Source organism: Belonocnema kinseyi, chromosome 4 (genome assembly GCF_010883055.1).
Source record: "Belonocnema kinseyi isolate 2016_QV_RU_SX_M_011 chromosome 4, B_treatae_v1, whole genome shotgun sequence".
NCBI classification, from domain to species: Eukaryota; Metazoa; Arthropoda; class Insecta; order Hymenoptera; family Cynipidae; genus Belonocnema; species Belonocnema kinseyi.
This window is the reverse complement of record NC_046660.1, coordinates 93,536,246-93,558,994: the sequence shown is the minus strand read 5'-3', so window position 1 is coordinate 93,558,994 and position 22,749 is coordinate 93,536,246. Positions and strand designations below refer to the sequence as shown.

Genomic DNA, 22,749 nt, shown 5'->3' with positions numbered 1-22,749 from the left:
AAAGGAGAGCAGGCTATAATGAATTAATTTCCACCAACCGTCAGCCCCAAAATCGGTGCTATAGAAGAGTTTCACTGTAAATCATATTGCGCTATGAAAAAGTTAATAAAGAAACTAAAATCATAGACGTTAGTCATTCTTGAAAGGAAGATATCGCACATGAAATGTGATAGTGTTGAAGGTTATGTTGAAAATCCTACGTTTTTAACTGCTCATGTGCCAAGAAAGCACGGGACTATTTAAAAAGACATAATATAAACTTGTAACATTAGGTTAATATTAAATTTTTTGAGAAGCTAGGTATTTTTATCATTCAATTTAATTTTTTTTAAAGCATAAAAAGTTTTTTAATATGTATCTGTACGACTGTTCATAGTATTTATTGATTTCAAAAAGGCCAGCGCTTTTCGGAATATGCACAGTTAAAAACTTCGGTACCCGCCGATGGCTATCTATCGAATATCAAAAAACTAAAAAAGAACCCTTATAAGAGTTCCTTTAGAGCCTACATTCTAAATGATGCCAACTTTTCCTCGAGCCGCAACATTACTGAACCCCCAGTTTTTTCTGTGCTAAAAAAACAAATACAAGTACCTAAATAATTCACACACGACAGGTGAGACGGCGTTTACTTGTCTCGAGTCGAGCCTTGTCTTGGCTAAGACGACGTTTACTTGTTTCAAGATAAGCCTTGTCTTGGCTGAGATGGTCGAACCTTTTTCGGCTCATAAATGAGATTAAAATTGATTAATGAAAAATTTGTAATTATAAAATTAGTTATTTTTATTTAAAAAATTCAGAATCGGTGGTTCTGAACGAGTATAACCCTTACAAATTTTCTTTAAAAAAATAAAAATAGTAACTTTCTAGAAGGATCTCCTAAGCCGTTAGAAATACGTAAAAACAAACAACATTTTCGGTATCATCGTCAAACAAGTATAATACAAATGAAAATCGGTAAATGAGTTGATTGTTTAATCATTAACAAAGATTAGCTTTGTATGGCAGTTAGAATGACCCTTTTTGTTAGGACAGGTATACACTCGAAGTTATAAACCGCTCGTGTTGGTGTCATACAAATTTGACTCAAGAGATCAATTTATGTCTTCAAGACATATAAACTTGTCTCCAAGACATAAATTGAAGTCTAACTCCGTCTCAAAACTGAGACATGCTCAAGTCGACCTCTTTGACTTCAGCATATCTTGATTGGGGGCAAGTCAAGTCGAACGCAAGTCGAAGCATATTTATTCGGGCGATGATACAATTCCATGGTAACACAAAAAAAACAAAGAGTCAAATTTGTTGCAGGAAATTTTTTAGAGCGATAAAGTTTTGTTCAGCCAACTTCGCGTCTTCCAAAAAACATGTGTTTGTCATGGAATAACAAAAGAAAGTTTAACCGATATTTGTGTAAAGTTTATCCTGTGAAGTTAATTTTTGTTGCAGAGAATCTTTCGTCGGAAATCGATGTAAAGTTTACCTTCTGTTTTTTCTGTGAAGCCATATACAATGTAAATTGTGCTGTATTGAGCAAAATATTTATTTGTATTAACCAAAAGTTTTAATTAAATCGACCACAATATTTGACTGTATCAAAAAATGTATGGTATAATCAATCAAATTAGACTAACCAAAAAATCGACTTGGGTCAACCAAATATTTTGTTGTCCATATAACAACCACATTCTAGGATTTATTCAACCAAAATTGTATTCATTCAATCAAATCTTTTTCTGTGTGCGTATTTATATGTACACCGTTTCCAAAATAAACGCTAAACCCATTTTTTGGGGGTTTTCGCTCAATTTAAGTGTGGTATCATCTAGCATTTCCATTTCAACTTATTTTATGTTACCTATTAATGACTTAAAGAATATAAATGACCAATATTATTCATTTTTTGATTCTTATTCCTGAGAATGTAATGTAATCGTCCAAATTTTCGATCTCTGGCTTTTAACGGATCTTTACGTTTCAGCACTCACAGAATCCGAAAATCATAAAATTTCATCGGTGTCTGTCTGTATGTATGGTTACTGTATGTATGTTTGTATGTCTGTATGTATGAGAACCTTCTTTAATGACAAATTAAAAAACAAGTGTTTAGCTTCACTTAAGAAAAGGGAAAATAATTAAACAACCACAGCAGGGCCCTATTAGGAGCAGGAAAAATAAAATGTGAACATTATTTTGCAATATCAGAATAAGCAGTACCAGACCAAGGTACACACAAAAAAATTGTAATAGACATTTGATATAATAGTTCATAGAGGATAATTCCAAACACATTTTCCTCAAAATTCCAGGCTAATTACCGATTTTCCCGAACACTGTTCATCCTGATCTGAGAACCAAGTTCATAGTTAATGCGAATCGCTAAAAAGGGTAAGTTTTGTTTACGGGATTTTATTCACTACATAAATCATATTTAATATACACAGAACGTTTCAATGTTTGGTTACTGATCAGCATTTTCAACTGTGCATTGAATATTGATAATAACCGTCATAACAAGCGTCGTGTGTAACATGATTTTAAAAAGTCGGTGGGAAAATCTTTTTAAGTAATAAATAATTTTTGTTCTGTAGTGTGCAGTTATATTTATCCACAGCCCATATTTCTATATATCTTCCCTCTACACTCTCTACAGCGTGGAGTTCTATGTCTAAAATCTATATCTATTCTATAGTCTATAGTCACAATAGAGAGGGGTAGCACACTTAGCAGAGTCCATTAAATCAAATATCTATTCGCAAAAGCCCCCTTTTAATGCTATTACCAAAAGACACCCCCCGCAAGAATAAAGGCAAGTGATATACTAGCAGGGCATACCTAATTGACATCAACAAACTACCAACCGTTTGTTCATTAGGGTAGTATATCTTCCATCTATTTTATGGGAACAGCTGAGGAGCGATTATAGTTCATAGCATTCGGCTAACCGCAAGTCTATTATCAATAATACAATCATATATAGGTCATAACGTGTTATGACCAGGGATCTTACAATGTATCTTAATTTTGATTAAGAATTTCGAATCAAATTATAAGCATAACTATACTATTCGCAGAATCAATTATTTTTAAATAAAATATTATTCCAGAATTATATATAAAGGGGAGAGTGGCCATCACTAAATCGCTGTAGACAGTATAGGTATTTTTAATTATTTGGAAATCCAGTCGAGCCATTTGTTTTAAACTTTTGCGATGAACGAAATATATGCGAACAGACAACCAACAAAAGCTTGTGCCATCTAAATATATTAGAAATTGAGAAAATTGGAAAAAAAAGTTTTTGAGATTTCGCTGAAAAAATTAACTTTACTTTACCGAAAAAGGCAGCAAAGTTCCAAATTTGTAGTGGATTTTTTTTAGAAATTGGAGATTAAAATATACCTCAAATTTCAACTCAGTAACTTTTGTCCCTAAAAACAAATTCGCAAAAAAAATTAAGAAAATTATGACAAAAGAATTTTTTGAATGAATTATGCTGATAAAAACTATTGTCATCGAGTTGAAGAACCTAAAAATTATTAATATAGAGATAAATCTTTTACATATAGTTATAAAGTTGCTTAACTATGCTTAAATTTATGTCCTTGAAGTTTTGTTTCCACTCGGTAACAATCATATTATAGGATATAATGCCTCGAAAATAATCATTTGAAAAACTAAAAAAAGAAATAATTAATTTTATTCATGTGTAAGTGTTCACATAAACACAAGAATGTTAATTATATGTAAGATTAACAAAATTTTGCAAAATGTGCATTATGTGATTTTCGTGTTACCGAATTCGCGGTGATGCATTTTTAATAATTCTTAATAAAGTGAGAAGAAAATCAAAAATAAATATACTGACTTGAATAAAGAGGAATTATAATTTTCACTATTTCTGATCTGTTGAGAAAATTGAATTATTTTCTTTATTTGTTTCATTTAAAGCATAAATTTAGTAACAGTTATATTTTTAATTTTATTTAGTGGCATATGTGTGCCCATCGGAGCATGCCTAACGGAAGAAAAACGTATACCGAAGAAAACACGTGAAATGACTTGTGCAAAAAAACAAAAATATAAAATAATAAATTTAGAATTACTAATGGAACAATTATTTAATATTTTCCGATGCACAATTTGTTTTTACTCAATGTTTTAACGTTATTAGAGAAATATTAAGAGGTTAGGTGACTGCAACGAAAAATACTGGAAACGGGGGTGTAAATAACTGGGGTTAACAGTGCCAAGCACGACAATTTTGGGGCTACAAACTTATTTTTAATAATTTTTCAAGTTTTTGTCATCTTTTAATAATAATTCAACATTCCATTGTATTCTGCGTAAAATTTTGAGTATAGGTATAATCATCACTATTTTGAAATTAAATATTTTATGTGTGCATTTATTTCTTAAAGTCCAAATTTCCTCATAAGCAGGTTCGATGTTGACATTGCTAGTCACTATAAATCGTCTAAAAAGTTATTCATTGCAGAAATTCTAAAACGTTATCAGGAATATCATCTTTAATTATTAGTTACATCGCACAAAAAATTTCAAGTTTAAAAACATTTTTGCAGTAAGTAAATATTATTAGAACTTCGACGTTTTGACCGAAGTCTGAAGTGGTAGAGGAATACTTGGCAACGTCGCAACTCGCAACTATGCAAACCGAACGCAGGAAGGTAGAACGAGAGCTATCATACCTGCCCGTTTTCTAACTGCACTTTCCTTTGACGATATCAGTTAAGTTTTTTTCTTCTTCAAATGTTAAAAAGCTTTCATTTATATTGGCACTTTGAAAAATTGGGCAAAAAGTATGTAAATTCAACAATGCAAATGAAATAAAATACCAACTTTTACCAATTGAACCGCCCCATCGTAGAAAGATCTTAATGATAAAAAATTGTAACTTTTTTCATTTTTAAAATAATGAGAAAAAGAAAGATTTTTGTGCAGCGTTAGATTTTCGTCTATTTTGACTTCAACTCCCTCTAAATAACCAGACATCTAAACTTTTCACTTTGAATTTTGAGGAATTATGTGTGAAACTATACAACAGCTTATGAAAGAATTAAACTTGATCTTATTTTTTATGAAAAAAGTTATTATTATTTTTCTGGATGATTCCGCAAAGAACGTTTAAATATTGTTAGTCGCAAAGTCTATCGACGTAAGATTAAGCAACAAAAATTCGTAGAAGTTTTCTGATAAATTTTACTTCAATTGAGCTACCGTTCATAAAGTAAGAAGTTTTTATTATTTTGTGCGGTGCCATGAGATTGAATTTGCAAGACTATCATATTGGTCTAGGCGTAGAAAATGTTATACTCTATGAACTCTTAACGTAAATTAAAGATTTAAAAAAGTAAATATTCATTAAAAATCCATCAAAATATTGAAAATTGAATAAGTTTTTAGTCATTTTTTGAAATTGGCTTTTTTTCTATGGCTGCAACTCAGCCATAGAGACCGGGAAGGCTGTCTTTATTTTAGTATAAGTACGTTCATTTCGCGGTGACACATACATTTTCTTATATGTACATGTATTCTGAAAGATTTAAATTTGCATATTCGATGTTTTCTCGCGAATTTATATAGATATTCAGAATATTAAAGTTTATTATTTGCGCAAATCTGACATGTTGTCATAGGACTCGATGTTTAATCCAGCAACTTTATGAACAAATATTTCGAAAAATAGTTCGGTTAACCTAGCTGAAACTTTGCAGGGTGATAAAAGGACCATTGAAGTACAAAATATTTGGAATTTAGTCAAAAAGTATAGAAAGTCGATCTTCATCGAACCTCCTTAAGTTGCCAATAACTGGTACTCAGATCCTATATTGTATAATCTTTATTTAAAATTAAAATTTAATTCATTGGAAATTTGTACAATTTTACGAATGAAACAATAAGAAATGTAGAGACCTAACAATTGAAAAGGAAATTATTAGAAAAAAAACAGTTTTTTAAGACAATACAAATTCTCTTTAAAATAATTGAAGAACCTGTATAAATCAGCAAGAATGATATTAATAAAATAGATATGGCAGACACTCATAGATTGTCAATGTCAAAACTAGATGTCCTAATGTCCCCCAATAAGGCACTTCAAATCTTTTATCCCCAATCGTCTCAATTTTTCACGCCCTCTTTATTCTTGTACCTTTGAAAAAGAAATCGGTTCCTTCTTTGATCCAGTTTCCTCTGATTGTCGTCTCACTTGCTTCATCGCTAGGTCTTCCTGAACAAAACAGATCGACGGTCGACCTGAGAAGGACAAGAGGCTCAGGCAGAGGCAGCTGGCTGAGTTTGGTAGAGTGGTTTTTAAAAGCCGCTAGCAATTTCTTACGCCTCTTCTCGAACCGGACCCAGAAAACTTGTCGGCAGATGGCACGCGCTGGGCCCGACCTGAACCATAAATGCGAGATCCTGTCCCGAAAAGGCCCCTGGTCCCTCGGGGGGTCATCATACACATAACCGACTCGTGCCTTCGTCTAATTGGGAAGACTTTTTCAAATTCAAACCACACAGAAAGAATAAATTCAAGCCCTATAACCTACATTGTAGGCCTGCACAATGTTTAAAAAAACGACCCTCGAAAATGATGCACTTGGATCTTCTACATTTAAAAATTCCACTACTAGTTTCCGTTTCAAAATTAAAAGTAAATTTTAAAGCATAAACTATTTCAGGTTGCTCTTCTTTGTTGGATTCTAAAACAGAAATGGTTTCGTTTTTTTTTTTTTAATTATTTGAATTCTATTTCATGTATCGTGTAACCTGTCGCTTATAAAAATAAGGGTATTAAAATTGAGAGCCACTGATTATCTTTCGCCTCATTAATTCAGAAAACATAAACCGTAAAGGAGAGAAAATTATCGTTTCAAGGAGGAAGCTAAAGATGTAATCAAGGGGTATAACTTATGGGCTCATGTCCATAACTCCACACTAGGCAATTTTGGGCGACCTTAGATTCGATCTCTGAACAATCTTCAATCTGCTATAATTTTTCACCTTCTGAATATAAAACTGAAGGTTAGCAATTCTCGTGCAAATAAACTGCTGTTTCATTTCCACGAAAAATTACAAGAAGTTTCAAAGTACATAATTGCATCTTAGAAACAGAATGAAATATAGCCTTTGTTTCAAAGGATATCAAGCAATTATTAATATTAAAATAGGTTGTCTGTAAATATAGCAACTCCGATCTTTCAATCTGTATTTGCAATAAGCTCTATGACGAACATATTTCACTTAGGTACTGAAACGAATTTGAATCTATCAAAAGGATAATATCCGACTTTCCGGAAGCTATTGTCTAGTCTGGTTCTACTTAAAACATTTCAAACAAGTCTGCTAATTCTACAACTCTAAAGATCAGAGGAAATGTCTGGAAAACATTGATCACTCCCGTTACTAAAACTAAGATATAAGGGATTGTATTGTATGGCCATAAATCAGCGGGAAAAAAGTAGCACATTTATCTCTGGCTAATCCCTGCCGAATCTTTTCACAGTAAAGTACATTTCCCGACATAAAACTCTTCCCTACACGAGATTCGAGTTGAAAAGCACATTTTGCTTAACTATTGATACACAAAAGTTATTTTTAAATAAATAAACTAACTTGAATAATAACAGAGTATTGGCAATATCTCTTAAAATAGTTTCATCTATAAAATGTAATAAAAATTTATGCAGCAAAATTCCCCCCACAGATGTTTAGAACATCTTAGATATAGCAAGGACTGCTACAAACTAATGTACTTGAAAAAGTGACTAATTTTAGCCTAAAAGTGACTAAAAGTGACTACTGTTCACACAAAAATAGGTCTGTAATATCCGTAGAAACACTTATCTACTTAAAAATTTTGATTCAATTAGACATTTAATGTATGGGCTTGCATGCAGAAGATTAGATAAAATTCTATTGTTGAATTCATGGGTGAGAACAAAGAACAAAATTGCTAGAATAAATTTTACAAGTAATATTTAGACAAATTGTTATTAATTTCGATTTATATATCCAACTTATTTGATTAAAGGGTCAAGTTAATTATTCATATTCAATATAGGCCAATTCAATTCCTTTTACCAATTAACTTCCGTATTTATATTAACTATAATATCCACAAAATTATAAATCAAAATAATTTGAATGTTAATATTGCAGACTAATTTATAGCCTAAAATGACCTCAAAAAGGGTAAGAAGGATGATTTTTAACGAAAATAAGGGAATAATAGTATATTATTAACCTAGGAGAGAAGAGGGACTCTTTTGGCGAGTGTATGATTTCAGGACGAGTTGTACGCGATCGCATACGATTTTGAATAAAGGGAGTGTGATTTACAGTAATTTTAAGGGTAGCAATATCAATTTTCAACAAAAGTGAAGAATCTTCAACCAAAAAATTAGTTCTTTAACAAAATAGCTTAACCAAGTAGTTAAATTTTCAAACAAAAAATATAAATTCTCGACGAGAAATGAAATAGTTAATATTTTAACCAAAAAAGACGAATATTTAACAAAATAATTCAATCCTCAACCAAAATAGATTATTAATTTTCATTCAAGCAGTTATAAAAAAAAGCAATACATTTTTCAACCAAATAATAAAATTTTCAGCCAGATCATTAAAATTGTAACCGAAGAAGATGAATTCTGAACCATAAATATAAAAATAGTGTTACTTTAATTAATGCGGGGGAGGGGGGGGGGAAGGTATATTGATCCTTTGGATAAATAGATTGTTCTTGATTGATGTTCTGATTGGCTTTAGGATCCAGCAATGAAAATGAAAAGAATGAACTTTCAACTATAAATAGTTTTACTTTGTTATTGTGTTAGACTAATCCTGTTCGCATTCAAGCTAAAAAACAAGACAAGGGATAATTTTTTGAAAATAGATTACTATTCATTTCATACATAGGTCAATATACATTATCTTTTTTCTTTATGAAATCTAAAACGAGATGGATTAATAAAGTGGCTAACTTTTAAAAAGTGATCATTGTGACTTTTTCTTACAAAATTGACTAAAAGTCACTTAAGTGGCTGTGTGGTAGCTCTTAGTATAAAAAAAAACTTCTTTTCTTGTTGTCAACTTGCGGGACGACTTCCGGTTAAGAAAACCAGCAAAAAAGTGTTTGCAAACATGGGACAATTTTCTAAAAGCCAGACTTGCTTAACGTGAAAATAATAATAGCCTTTTCTGAGGGAAGCTCGAGAAATTTGATGAAATCAGGCTCGAAGGAGTTTATGCTTGACGTCCCGATGAGCAGGTGCTCCATGTATCACGAGGGACCAGTCTTCTTGTTGGTCTTGTTGCTGCTCTTTGGATTTGCACCAATCCCACCTGCCGATCACGTGGCTTTCCGGACTACTCACGCTCGATTTATTTTTTACCTGCACACAAACCCTTCTGTAGTGACCGGTTTTCACCGGATTCAACCACCTCACGATTAAGGCCTCTTCAGCTCGCAACGGCAGCATCTTAAAGCGAGATAAATTATATCCCTTTTATCTCAAACTGATACAATGTTTCTAAAGTTGAATAGACTCTGGGCTTACCCCAACTGTCTAACACGCATGGTATTCTTCAATTAGCAAGAAATACTATATATAAATACAATAAATTTTTTGAGAAAAAGGTGAAAAATGAAAGTCTGACAAAATAGGGTGCTTAGATTTTTTTGCTTTATGAAGCTAAAATAATTTAGAGCAAACAAAGAAATAAGAGGAAGAGCACCGTGATAGTACACAAAACTCTCGCTTTCAGTCACCCCGTTCTCAGCCTTCATAGAACTGCTGGCTCGTGCAGTTCCTCAGGGCAGCAAGGCAAGAGCGGCCACAACATTATATTATATATAGATATATATTCCAATTGGAAAAGAGTCAGGCGGCCCTCACTGTTTACGTTTCGATCCCTCCGAAATCAGTCCAAGAAAAAAGTTCAAATGTATCTGAAAAAGGAAAAAAAAAGGTAACTTAGTCTGGATTTGAACCAGGAACTCCCTATATTCTTCTTTTTTTACCATTTATGTTAAATTTTGTTGAAGAGTAAAAGCACATAAACAAAATTTTTATATTTTGTCCTATATTCCGAATTCATTAGTCTAGTCTAGGTTCTAGAAAACAAACAAACGCGCGTGATATTTTTTTCACATGAAATTTTTTAGTTATAAGATAAAATTAATATCATAACCAAATTTTTATATTTTATAGTAATTTCTATCTAAAATAATAGAAAATAAAAGCGTACAATAATTTTTATAAGTATTTAAAATTGATATCTTTACTGCAGGATTAATATTTAAAAAATGTTGTACAATAAATATACAATGAAGCCATTGCATTTTTGATGGCTTGTTTGTTTGAAGTTGCAAGTCTTTCTTTAAACCTAATATTTATTGTTAAAAATAACCGATTTTGTTAAGAAATTCTATCTAATTGCTTTACATTAAAAATAATCATTTCTGACTAATAACAATAACACAATTCGAAATTGTTCAAGCACTGAAATAAATGGTTTAGCCGTTCCAGCTAGACTTTTACCTGGATTTCGTCTTGTAACAAAATATATCTATGTTACCTAAATTACTAGCTGTGTTACCTAAATATCTAGCTGTTCCGGCTAATTTTCCATCTAGAAATTATCTAACTAATTTATCCTAATAATTTCTGAATGGCAAAATTGAGCTAAACCTCTAGCTAGGACAGCTAAACCATTTTTTCAGTGAGCTTATAAATGTTATTATTTTCAACCAAAATCATTGGATTTAAATCCAATGATTTTTTGTTTAAAAATATAAATTTCAGGTAAAACAGGTGAACATAACCTAAAGTTGCTAAAAAAATTTAAATGTTGTTTAATATGTAATAATTCGTGATTAAAAATAATAATAATTTCCGACAACAAACACTAACATAATCAAAAATAATTAAAACATTCTAAATCTTGTTCAAATTATAATGATTTTGATTTGAAAATGCCAATTTTCGATGTAAAATTCCAATTTAACCCAAAATGGTTAACAAATTATGAACCTTTTCTAAAATCTGATAATTGTATAATGTAAAGTTGAATTTCCGTTGAAAAAAACACTAACAGAATCCGTCATAGTTTGTACTTGTAAAATTTATTATTTTAAACAAAAATCATTGCATTTAAATCTATTAATTGTTTGGTTATAAAATACAAATTTTTGATAAAACACCAACATAACGTAAAGTTGTTGGAAAATGTAAATATTTTTTGAAATTTGATAATTTTGTATTAAAAATACCAATAGTTTAGTACAAAAACCACTAACCCTTAGCAGCTAAGCTGGCATACTGGGGTCTTTTTATTAAAGTGAAATTAGTTTTGGTTCAAACTGACACCAGTGTGCCAGCTGAGGGCCAACATAACACAACAGAAAATTATTTAGAATTGTAAATCTTTTTCGAAATCTAATGATTTTCATTAAAGACCCTAATTTTTGACGAAAAATACTATCGTAAGACAAACATGTTAAAATACAACCTAAAATTATTATTTAAGTATGTGATTTTCTATGAAATCTCTCAGAAATTTTAAGTTTATTTCATTATATAATAGAGTATATACTACTCTTATCATTATATATAAAAAGTAATTTCTAACTTGGAAACTAACAAAAAATAGAGGAATGACTCAAATCGTTCAAACAAAAAAAGAACTAATTCCCTGAAGTATCGGTGAACGAAGAAAAGTAAATTATGTTTATTCTTTCCTTTCCCAGATCTCGGCGAAGAACGATTACTGAGCACCCTTTTCAAACTGATTTTCTACGGAATTCGAAACACGTAACACTGATCACGTCTATCTTCTTGAATTGCAAAATGGATGCCTTTTAAAGCCAGAAAAATACATGTTACTTAATTTTAGGGAAAATAAATATTTAAATACTTATTTATTGAAATACTGATCATTTCAAACCTGAAGTTGATAGTTCATGGCAAATACTATTTTTAGAGTAATTTAAATATGTATAAGAATAGTGAGAAAATAGCAAAGCGCAAAGAATACAATACGTCTCGCCAACAAAATGTTGTACGAAGAACCATCAGGTTCCCATGTCAAAACAGTAATTTTTACAAATTGTACCAGACCCACATCTTCCGGTATTACACACACAACCACACACGCGCGCGCGCAATATGTTAAGACATTATGATGCCCACAAAATTATACCAAAAACCTATGGAACATTACAACAAAACAGGTTCGTGTCAAATAAAAAAAATAAATAAATCTACTGATAAGGATAACATATGCATTATTTCAATACACTTTGAATAAAGTATTATGAACTTGTATTCTTGATGTATATTGTACCTGAAGATCTGAACGTTCAAATGAATAAAATATTTTTCTCAGTCCTATATTTTATCTACAGCTATTGTTCCAACTACACTTTTAAATAATGCAATATCAGTTTTTTTATAATCTATGTTTCATTATACAAATGAATGAATATTTAAGCAATTTTTCTATTTTAAAAAGCCGTCAGTAACAAGTTTGTTCATTTTAACGTTCTGAATTTGAAGCATATGATTATTCCAACGTTTTGTAATTTTCTAAAGAAATTCTGTAGCTTCCAGCCAAGGAGGTCTTCAGTATATAGGCCTAATTTCCAAGGCAAACCTGTTTACAAAGCTTCTGCGAAAATTATAGGAAGGTAGATAGTAAAACGCAAACAGAGATCTATGCAGCTATTCCATCTGTTTGCTGTTTTTGCTTAAAAAAGCTTATAACCCTGTAACAGATGTTTATTTAAAAAAAGAGCGCGTAGAAATATTCTGGCAGGTGACTCGTAACAATTTTGGATGTAATAATATGTACACTGATAAAGTGTACGGAAATGGCAAGGGATTTTAGTTCGATCAGAGGCTCATATTTTAAGTATACAACAGGTGTTTGATGAGTATCGCAAACTTTTTCAGTAGCTGATTAAAAAAGAAGCAGTAATTTTAAAAATTACAGTTAATTAATTACGCATAATCCATCATCTTGCAATCATATGTAAGCACTGTACAATATATTGTAAAATAATTATATTACAGATATAAAAATGACAAAATTTTCTTCTAACCAGAAGCATTAATGATAAAATATTGTTTAAGTCATTAAAAATCCATTTTTAAACTAAATTTTAAATATAAGATGATGAAGAAAATCTAAAAAAATGACTAATAATTAATCATTCAAATAATTAAAATTGTACAATGTCTAATTAAAAAAATTCAAAATTAAACAATTCGTTTCGTGTTAAAGAATCTTCAAATTATATGATTTCAGATTAAAATTTCAAAACGTTTAAAATTGAATAGTTTCTTATTTTCACCTTTTAAAATACAAAAATTTTTAATAAAAAAATGGTTGAAATTGAACTATTCTAAACAAAGTGCAAAATAAAGTAATTCTAAATGGGAAAAATTAAAAATGATACAATTTTAATTAACAATAATTGTGATATTAAAACTTTTTTATACTCAAACCCTTAAAAATTTCAATTATTTTAAGCTTAATATTGCTTAAAAATAAAGAATTTTTTAAAATTATACTTTTCAAGTTTAACCATTTATATTTTAAGCGGAAAATTAAAACTTATGAAAAGGAAAAGTTCCGAGTTACACATGAAAATTTGAGGAGGTAGCGCGAACTGGCCGGCCAGTTCGCGCATTGGCCAGAATGTTTGGCCAAAGCCCGAAATGAATGGCGTCGTATTACTATTTCGGGTTTTGGCCAGCCAAAACGCAAAGTGGCCAGGGTATACTGGCCAAAGCCAGAAGTACTTGTATTTTACTGAGTAATACGAAGTTTGAAGTTTAGGACAAAAGTGTTATATAAATCGATTTACTCCATGTACATAATATAAATGCTTTATTTAATTAAAAGTTTACAATGAAAATGATTTGAAATGCTTCTTATTTTTCATTTTATTTTGTTTTACTTAATTTATGACTAACTACATGATCTCCTGAAAAGACTGGAAATGTACTACCTATACAATTTCCAATTCTTATAGAAGTCAAGTCAGAAGTGGATTCAAGTTTATCACCTGCTCTTCATCAGCAGATCAGGTATGAAGCAATTAGACATTTGAACCCCACTCTTACATTCTGGAAAATTTCTTGTAGTCCTTATAACTACAATTGGAGAAAATTGTTCTAGAACCAGCTACCCATCCTTCAGTTTGCATCCCTTCTTAATGACTCTTGGTCAAAAGAGCCTGTATTAGGATCGTACATGGAAAACCTCGGCACAGTCAAAGTCAAGGATCCGTTGAACGCGCAAACCAAGATATCCAAAATATACTAACTACATGCATGCAGACTAATCAAACAAAGCACAGGGCAGAAGGTCTTCGATTCGTCCAAATGATGAAAAATTGTTCTTTCCACCAAGATATACAAAAGTCGCCCTACGGAGCTATGTTTGGCTGCAAAGAAAAAGTGGGTTTGAGTACATCGAACCTCCCAAATGAAGTCATAGAACAGCTCAAGACGCAAGAGGATCTAGAAAAAGCGGAAAAGGAAATGAGAAACAGTATGAATCATACAACATCACTTGATTCAGGTGAGAAAACTGTGTTAAAAATATATTGTTAAAATATGCCGAATAGAGATGCACGCCGAGACAAGAATTTCTCATATCTTGCCTGATATTGCCCGTATTCGAGATATTCTTGTTGCCGAGAACTTTTGGTTTTCAATTGTTTAATATCATTTGCTCCCGAATTGGTTAGATTAGAGATAACAGAGATGAAATTCATTTTAGTAACAAAATTACTTATATTACAATAAAGCGATTAAAAATATATCGTAAAGTAATATATTCGAATATATTTTTTCAGATTTTCTGTCCTATTAAGCATCTTAATCATGTTTACAATTTTCTAACCTGATGGTGTCATAAATGAAGTTGTTAGTTTTTATAACATTATTTAACTTCAGATAACCCTTAAACACCCAAAGCGCCACTACCAGTACACTGCTCTTCGACGGCCAATAACTAATACTATTCACAACTAGAAAAAATTGAAACACGTACATTTTTATTTCTTAAGATCTCCTCTTTTCGATAGTGCCAATGAAATTCCCCTTAAATTTATTAATTATTCCAAAATGCAGTTTAAAAAAAAGCTTGATTTTTCGTACCTATTTTTTTTGTTAAGGATTTTTCAAAGGTTTTCCAATCTGTAATAAACCTGGGACCCCACTAACCGATGAAATAAATGTCTGAAGTTTTCAATCTTTAATTACCTAATTTTGAGGGCATTTAATCATTTACCCCATTTTCCAATGTTTCTGTATTATCCTACAAACTATATTATTAAAATTCAATCGATTTCTTGCAAAAATGTTTACTTATCTTTATCAACTTGCGCAATGAATAATATATGTAAAAAACTGTGGGTTTCACAAAGAAATACATTTTTTTCTGATCCGAAAGAAACAGCGAATATTTACCGGGAAAACGACGGAAGTTGAACATTAAACAAATAGTAGCCACCCTGAATAACATTAAGTAACATTTCTTCTCGATTCGATTAATATGAGCATTTTCACTCCATTCTATTATGTACGTACAAGATTGAAAAGTAATTTCTTATCATGTTTTTTTCTATCGCAGTTGGACCTGAAGTGGAAACACACTGAAAAAAGTGTTCAAAAAGATATCGAAATCAATATCATTTTGATATGCAACAAAAATGATTCTTAATTCAAGAGCATTTTGGTCGGCCGAAGTGAATGATCGACTTTTGAGATCATAATGATCTGATTCGGAATCATGTATGATGTCAAACAAAGATAGCTGAAGTTCTTACAATACTTTAGCTCATATTCAAGCTTTTTATCGTTTCTGATCGTGCAGTGTACTTGAAAAGTTAAAAACTAACGAAATCTGATATTAGAAAATATCACCTGTTAAGTGTAGTTGTCACTTGCGTGCGGTTACATACCATTTTTAGGTTATGTTGTTATGATACCGGCGCCAAGAATTGGTGGCCATTTTGTTTAGTCTGATAAATGAACCAAAAAATGAGATCAAATTGATCCAAATGAAAATCATTATGATCTCGAGAGTCAAATGATCGCTGGAGCAAAATGCTCTACAACAAAATTGATACTTTTTTTTTACTGTGAATGGAAGGTGTTTTGATTGCCGAAAGAATGGCTTCATTGAAAGAAGAAATTGAGGAATTAGAAGAAGCAACTGGGGAATTAGAAGAAATATCTCAAGTGGAATTTGTATGCGCAGTGTGTGGAAAAAATGCACTTCGGATCATTCGTTCAAAGTATGTGTTCTGCTTGTTCATTTTATTTGTGGAATTGCGGCGGCAGAAATGAATGTAGGAAATGAAAGTAAAATAGTGTGCAGTCTCTGCGAAAAAAGACACAAATTCAGAAAAAAAGGTTTGCGGCTTATCTAGGCTTAAGTAAACAAGCATCCAAAATGCTTACAAATTCAGATTCTAAATTTCCTACAGCAATAGTACAGGTGATAGCGTCCGTGTGCGCACACCAGATGTTAGAGGACGTGGTGACCCAAGAAATATTCTAGCTTGTGTCATGAACGTAGAAGATGCAATGTATACATTAGGTACAGAAGAAGGAATATCTAACCAAAAATATGTTAGGAGCGAGTTTTCCGCTCTTAAGGCCATGTGACGAGAGGGTCACGTGAACAAACCTAGTCTTCAATTTTTCTTTCCCAACTTACGTCTAAACGAAATTAGGTATCGCTTTGAAAGTTTGGGAAATGAAAGAGGAGGTAATAAAGTCCATGTCTCTGCTTTATTTCGGTGGAAATTTTGAGACCAAATTTTTTTGAAGAAAATACCAGTGGAAGTTTTCTTTCCCAACTTACGTCCACACGGTATGAGATATCGCATTAAAAGTTTGGCACGACAAATAGAAGGCATGCAAGAATCTGTCTCTGGTCCTACATAATTAGAATAGTGAAAAAAGTTTTTTTTTTATAACTATTTTCGAAAGATACTGACCGTGCTGTCATCAAACCCTGCAAGCAATTTGCAATGTTGTCAGTGGGCAAGTTATGACGTTTATATTTATCAAAGTGGGGCAAAACAACAAAAATCGCTCACGAACATTATGCACAAATAATTCAAAAACTAATGTTTGCACTTGAAATGCAAATAAACATGTTTGGTCTGACATACGTATCAGTCTGGTATCAGCTGTGTCACAGCAGCACTAGCGCAGCGAGTAGACAAATTTGAACTTCTAGGGGTCTGTAGGTAAAGCAGATTGCATAATTACCGTCAGAGAAAGCTAAAAGTCCATGGACATAGGAAACAAGGGACTAGGCATGCCATTGCGGGGGTGATGCAATGAGGGGGGAGGTCCGCCACCTTTTGATATCCCGCGACAAACATGGCAGCGCCCACATGTTTATGTTTTCATGCACAATTTGTCGGCAAAAACGCTCGTGCGCATAATCAAATGACACATCGTAAGATGGCGGCTCTCCCCACTCATGGAATTCTCACCCCTCCCGTGGATTCAACCCCGCTCGCCCAAGTTAGGATGACATGCCTAGTCCCTTGTTTCCTATGCCCATGTAAAAGTCAAACTTCTTCTGTAAAACCTAAATGTATCCGTCGAAAATCATTATTTGCATAAATAAACTTTTTTCTTCCTCTGGCTCTTTACAAGATCACAAACGATCCTTTAATATTTATTAAAATTTCCCGAAAAAAATTTCCGCGTTATTTAAACTTTTCTTTTTCAATATGGGTGAAAAAATATTGATCTTAGGGCTGACATGATCATCACATGGCCTTAATGAAAGATTGATCAACGTAGAATCAATTCCGACAGACAAAATAGTATTGAGGACTGTATGCCGAAGTCAGTCATTGACAGGAGGGCAAGGATATATTCGCTGTCATTGCACTAAAAAATGTGTAAATGGACGTTGTAAGTATAAAGCGCTAAATATATTATGTGATTCTAAGTGACACAACAGCTCTGAGTGTGCCAATAAGTAAGCAGGAATATTACAAAAAATATAATAATATTGTTTAATATTGTAATATTACATAGGTTAGATAGATCTTTTAATTTTAATTAGCATACTTTTAATGCATATAAGTTTCCTTGTATAATGATTTGTACTCTAAACTTCTAATTGAATAAAGCATTTATATTATGTATATGGAATACATCGATTTTTATAATACTTACTTTTGTCCTAAACTTTAAACTTCATATTACTCAGTAAAATAAAATTATTTCTGGCTTTGGCCACTATATCCTGGCCTCTTCGCAGTTTGGCCGGCCAAAGCCCGAAATAGTAATACGACGCCATTCATTTTGGGCTTTGCTAACAAAAAAATAATTTAATGTGGATGTAAAGTTTTTTTTGTTGAATTATGACTAAAAGTTTGGTTAGGGTATCTTAATGAACACACTGTAGAGCAACAATCCACCTTTCTTTTTGATTTTTTTTGTGAGCACGTCAGGAAATTTGTAAAATTCACACGTACTATTTTTGTGTGTATTTTTACAATTAAATACACAACTACCAACCATTGTAAAAATAAAAAATAATATCCACTGTTTACAGCAGTTTAGCAGACTATGCTACTTTTCTATATGACGCTTTGTGACATTTCATCACCATGAACGCCTCGATCGTTTTGCTTATCCGCTCTGCCTTTCTGCAGTCGGACAATAGAAGGGAGAGCTATTGAACGGTCTCAGTGCACTTTGATCTATTTTTTACTTATTTTTAGTGTGAACAATAAACTGTTTTACTCTTGAATTTTAAATCGCCTAATTTTTTAAACTTCATTCAGCATTAATATTCGTTCTTAAAATCTTTCAATAAAATATTTTCAGTTATAAGTGACTAATTTCTCAAAATCTTCAACTAAAATTCGGAAAATTAAAAATACCACATTGAAAATAAAAGAAAATAATAGAAAACCAAATCGTTATGATCCAAATTTGTGAGATGGCACAATTCTAAGCCTTTTATTTCAGAAACATCAATGTCTAGTAAATATACTTAATTTAAAGGCTTGAATATTTTACAAATTATTTTCGTAACAGATAATTATGAATTTAAAAAAATGAAAACAAATAATTCAGAATATTAAAACAAAAAATGATTACATTTAAAATTGACCATGAAGGCTTTCAATAAAAAATTTTAGCAATTTTTACAGATATAATAATACAATTGTCCTGAAATTTTTAATGTTTCAATTCGAAAATATTTTCAATATAGGATTGATTTATGTGCTGGGAACTCGGCGCCTTTATGAACATCAACCCAATATTTCGTTGATCGCACCGATCGCAACTGTAAGAAATCTATTTCTAAAAATTATATTTCAATGCATTGTTATTAAAAGAAATATTCCTTTAATTCACAGTCATAAATTTTCACATATACGTATCGAATCACAAATTACAATCAACCTGAAAATATTCATAACTACGGCACCAGCGCTTCAGATATTTTTTCTTAAAATTAATCATAAATCTTGAATTTAACTTATACTTTAATTAAACAGCCTCTCTATAAATATACAAATAATATTTTTATTTGCCTTTATTTCAGACCAAAATACCATAACCTGCTAATTTAAAAATTAGTGTAGTAGCTCAATGTAATTTATGCCACTTCTTTTGCGTGTAGTTGGGTCAACTCATGATATGGTTATCATAAACACAACGTTGCAGCTAAATGCTTGAGGTTGCCGCAACCCCAACGTGTGAATGTCCCACAGCCACTGTGTGTGTCTCAAACATTTCTGATTAGTTGCGCATAGTTGTGCAGATTCACGTGCGCCTCAATACATCATGTACCATCACCCATCAGCCCCCGACGACATCAGATTGTTTCTTGTATCATCGAATGTAGATGAAAAGTGAGTGAAAGTGCTAAAGTGGTGATATATTAGAATATTCAAAGTATGTGGACAATGGACAATCATGGAGAAATGTGCACAAAATCTAAAGAACTTCAAGATCTTTTGGCGAGTTTAAACGTACGTAATTAAGATTTCACCCGTTAATTTTTGAAATATAAACTTCGAAATATTTTGTACACCACAATAATATGATGTTCTTAATTTTTACATTCTCATCATTTATGATTGAAAAAATATTAGAATTGTCGGAAATTTGACATCACACTTTTTCAACGGATCTCAGAGTTTTATCGTTTTCAAAATTTTTTTAATCAACCGAAAATCAAAATTTGAAGCCGAAAAACGCACGATATGAAAAAAGTCAAAAGAAGAAAAACATTTCTTTTTAAAATCCCTACAAGATTATCATAACCAAATTTTGGATTTTCTTCAAAAATCGAAAATTCAAATTTTCATTGCACAAAAAATAATGGAATATAAAAAATTCCATTTTGTGGAGAAACTATGTAGGATACAAAAAAAGATGAATTAACAAAAATGTTTATCCCAAAAATGATCTACAATTTCATTAAGAATCTCTTCTTGATAGGACGCGTACTTTTTGTTTTATTCCTGAAAAATAACGTTGAAAAAAGTAAGATAAAAAAAAGGTGTGCAAAAACGACGAAAGTTACGAGAAAAAATCCAACAAAACCTGTTTACAAATGTCTGTAGGAAATCGAGCGCGCAGCGCGAGTGTCACGATGAGAATGTGTTCGTCAAAGCCTACAGAGCTTTGAGAAACTTAATCTTTGACTATACCTAATTAAGTAGACAATTCAGAATATGAAGACGCATATAAATACTGCCATCTAAAAGAGATCTTTTTGATACAGTTTTTTTCAAGAATTCCAAATGCAAAGAATAAATATCCGAGCACGAGGTGTAATTATGTTCGAGCGCGAAGCGCGACGTAAACTATTATCGAGCGCGAAGCGCGAGATTTAACCGTCGCGCGGTTGTAGCAACCACACGTTGGTAGAGAGAACTTTAGTTGTGTGGTAGTAATAACCACAATGTATGCCTGCGGTAACCACATAGTGGGGTTGTAACAACCACAATGTGTGCATGTGACAACCAGATATTAAGGTTTTGACAACTACAGTGTGCATTTTCGGCAGCAACATAGTGTGGTAATGATAACCATAAGGCACGATTGTGGCAACATATAGTGTGGTTGTAAGAAACACAGTACATACTTCTGGCAGACACACAGTGTAGTTCTTACAACTAGCCTCTTTACACAAACAGCTATGTAGTTGTGGTAACCACAATTATAGTTCGGACCATATTTTACTATTTATTGTGGTTGTGACAACCCTTATTATGGATCTCACAGCCATACAGTTGCCTTATAGTTGCCATGACCACACATTGTATTTGTCACAACCCCACTATGTGGTTGCCGCAGGCAAATATTATGGTTTTTACTACCACATAACTAAAGTTCTCTATACTAACATGTGGTTGCCACAACTGCACAGTAAAAGATGTTTTGACTAGGGCGTGGTTGATGAAAAAATTCTCAGCATTATTGGTACATAAGTTTTAATTAAATTTGCATGTTATTAACTATACAAAGTTTATAAATTTCGGTTAAAATACATCAACTTAAATATAATAAACGCATTGTGGTTCGCATCAAACAAAATTAAAACACTAAAATTAAAAACATCATATCCTTGTAATGTACAACATATTTCGAAGTTTATATTTCGGATATTAGCGGCTGAAACCTTATTTACGTACTTTTTAAAGTCCTTGATTGTTCATTGCTCAGACACTTTGAATATTCTACTATATCACCAATTTAGCACTTCCACTCATTTTTTATCTACGTTCGACACACACAAGAAACAATCTGACGGCGTCGGGGGCCTGATGAGTGACGGTATGTGATGTATTTAGGCGCACGTGAATCTGCACAATTATGCGCAACCAATCAGAAATGTTTGAGATACACCTAGTGGTTGTGGAACTTCCACACGTTGGGGTTGCGACAACCACAAGCATATAGTTGCACCATTGTGTTTGTTATAACCATATCATGAGTTGACCCAACTACACACAAAAGAAGCGGCATAAATTGCATTTAAATGGGCTACAAATAGCATGGTAGTGGGAGCTACAAGACTGCAACTACAAGCGTTTTGTTGTGGCAACTGGGTCATTTTGATCTAACAACTTAAATAAAAGATGTCTCAACGAAACTAGTGGAGATTGCAACCATACTGCATGCAACTTGATAATTTTAGCTGCTGTAACCATATTGGTTTTCTCTGTGTTTAAAAGTAGGTAATAAGCAGACCCACTCTGAAAGTCGTAAAATTACCGTATGATTCTTTTTTACAGTGAACATGAAAATCAATGACTCCGCATACACTCCCATAAAAATAGCATTGGTGTGTAACACGGGTTGGATACTTTTCGTTAAACCCCAGCGGGTCCACCCTTTATGTCATAATATATTTTCGTATACAGTGTGAGGATGATTGTATACCTCACTTGCACTCTGCTGTTTATAAGGTAAGATTTGATTTTTTAATAAATAATGTAATAAGAGTCGGAAATGTATCTTATTTTTTTTTATGATTGCAGGTACATTTTGACTGTGACATGTGAGAAATTGTAAATAATATAAGAGGACTAAAATTGATTTCTTGATTGAGAGGCAGATGTCAACTCAGTTTGGAAAAATATTACTTTGGTCTTCTCTAGGATTGAATTGAATTATTTTTCCTTTCAAATATTTTAATCAAAGGTGT

General features: G+C 32.0%; 1 protein-coding gene across 1 annotated transcript; it reads left to right on the top strand.

Annotated features, from left to right (window-relative positions):
• The first annotated feature begins 14,220 nt into the window (after window positions 1-14,220).
• Window positions 14,221-22,749, top strand: LOC117171883 (KRAB-A domain-containing protein 2-like). Its single transcript, XM_033359528.1, has 3 exons — window positions 14,221-14,613; window positions 22,337-22,510; window positions 22,583-22,749. Exons 1-2 carry the CDS (start codon window positions 14,364-14,366, stop codon window positions 22,468-22,470), a joined length of 384 nt encoding a protein of 127 aa, XP_033215419.1. The 5' UTR covers window positions 14,221-14,363; the 3' UTR covers window positions 22,471-22,510; window positions 22,583-22,749.

Bases quoted from the DNA above. Each gene is read 5' to 3' on its own strand.
- LOC117171883 (XM_033359528.1), top strand. From the start codon at position 14,364: ATGCAGACTAATCAAACAAAGCACAGGGCAGAAGGTCTTCGATTCGTC. The intron at 14,614-22,336 runs GTGAGAAAACTG...TCTTTTTTACAG, and splicing joins TACAACATCACTTGATTCAG to TGAACATGAAAATCAATGAC.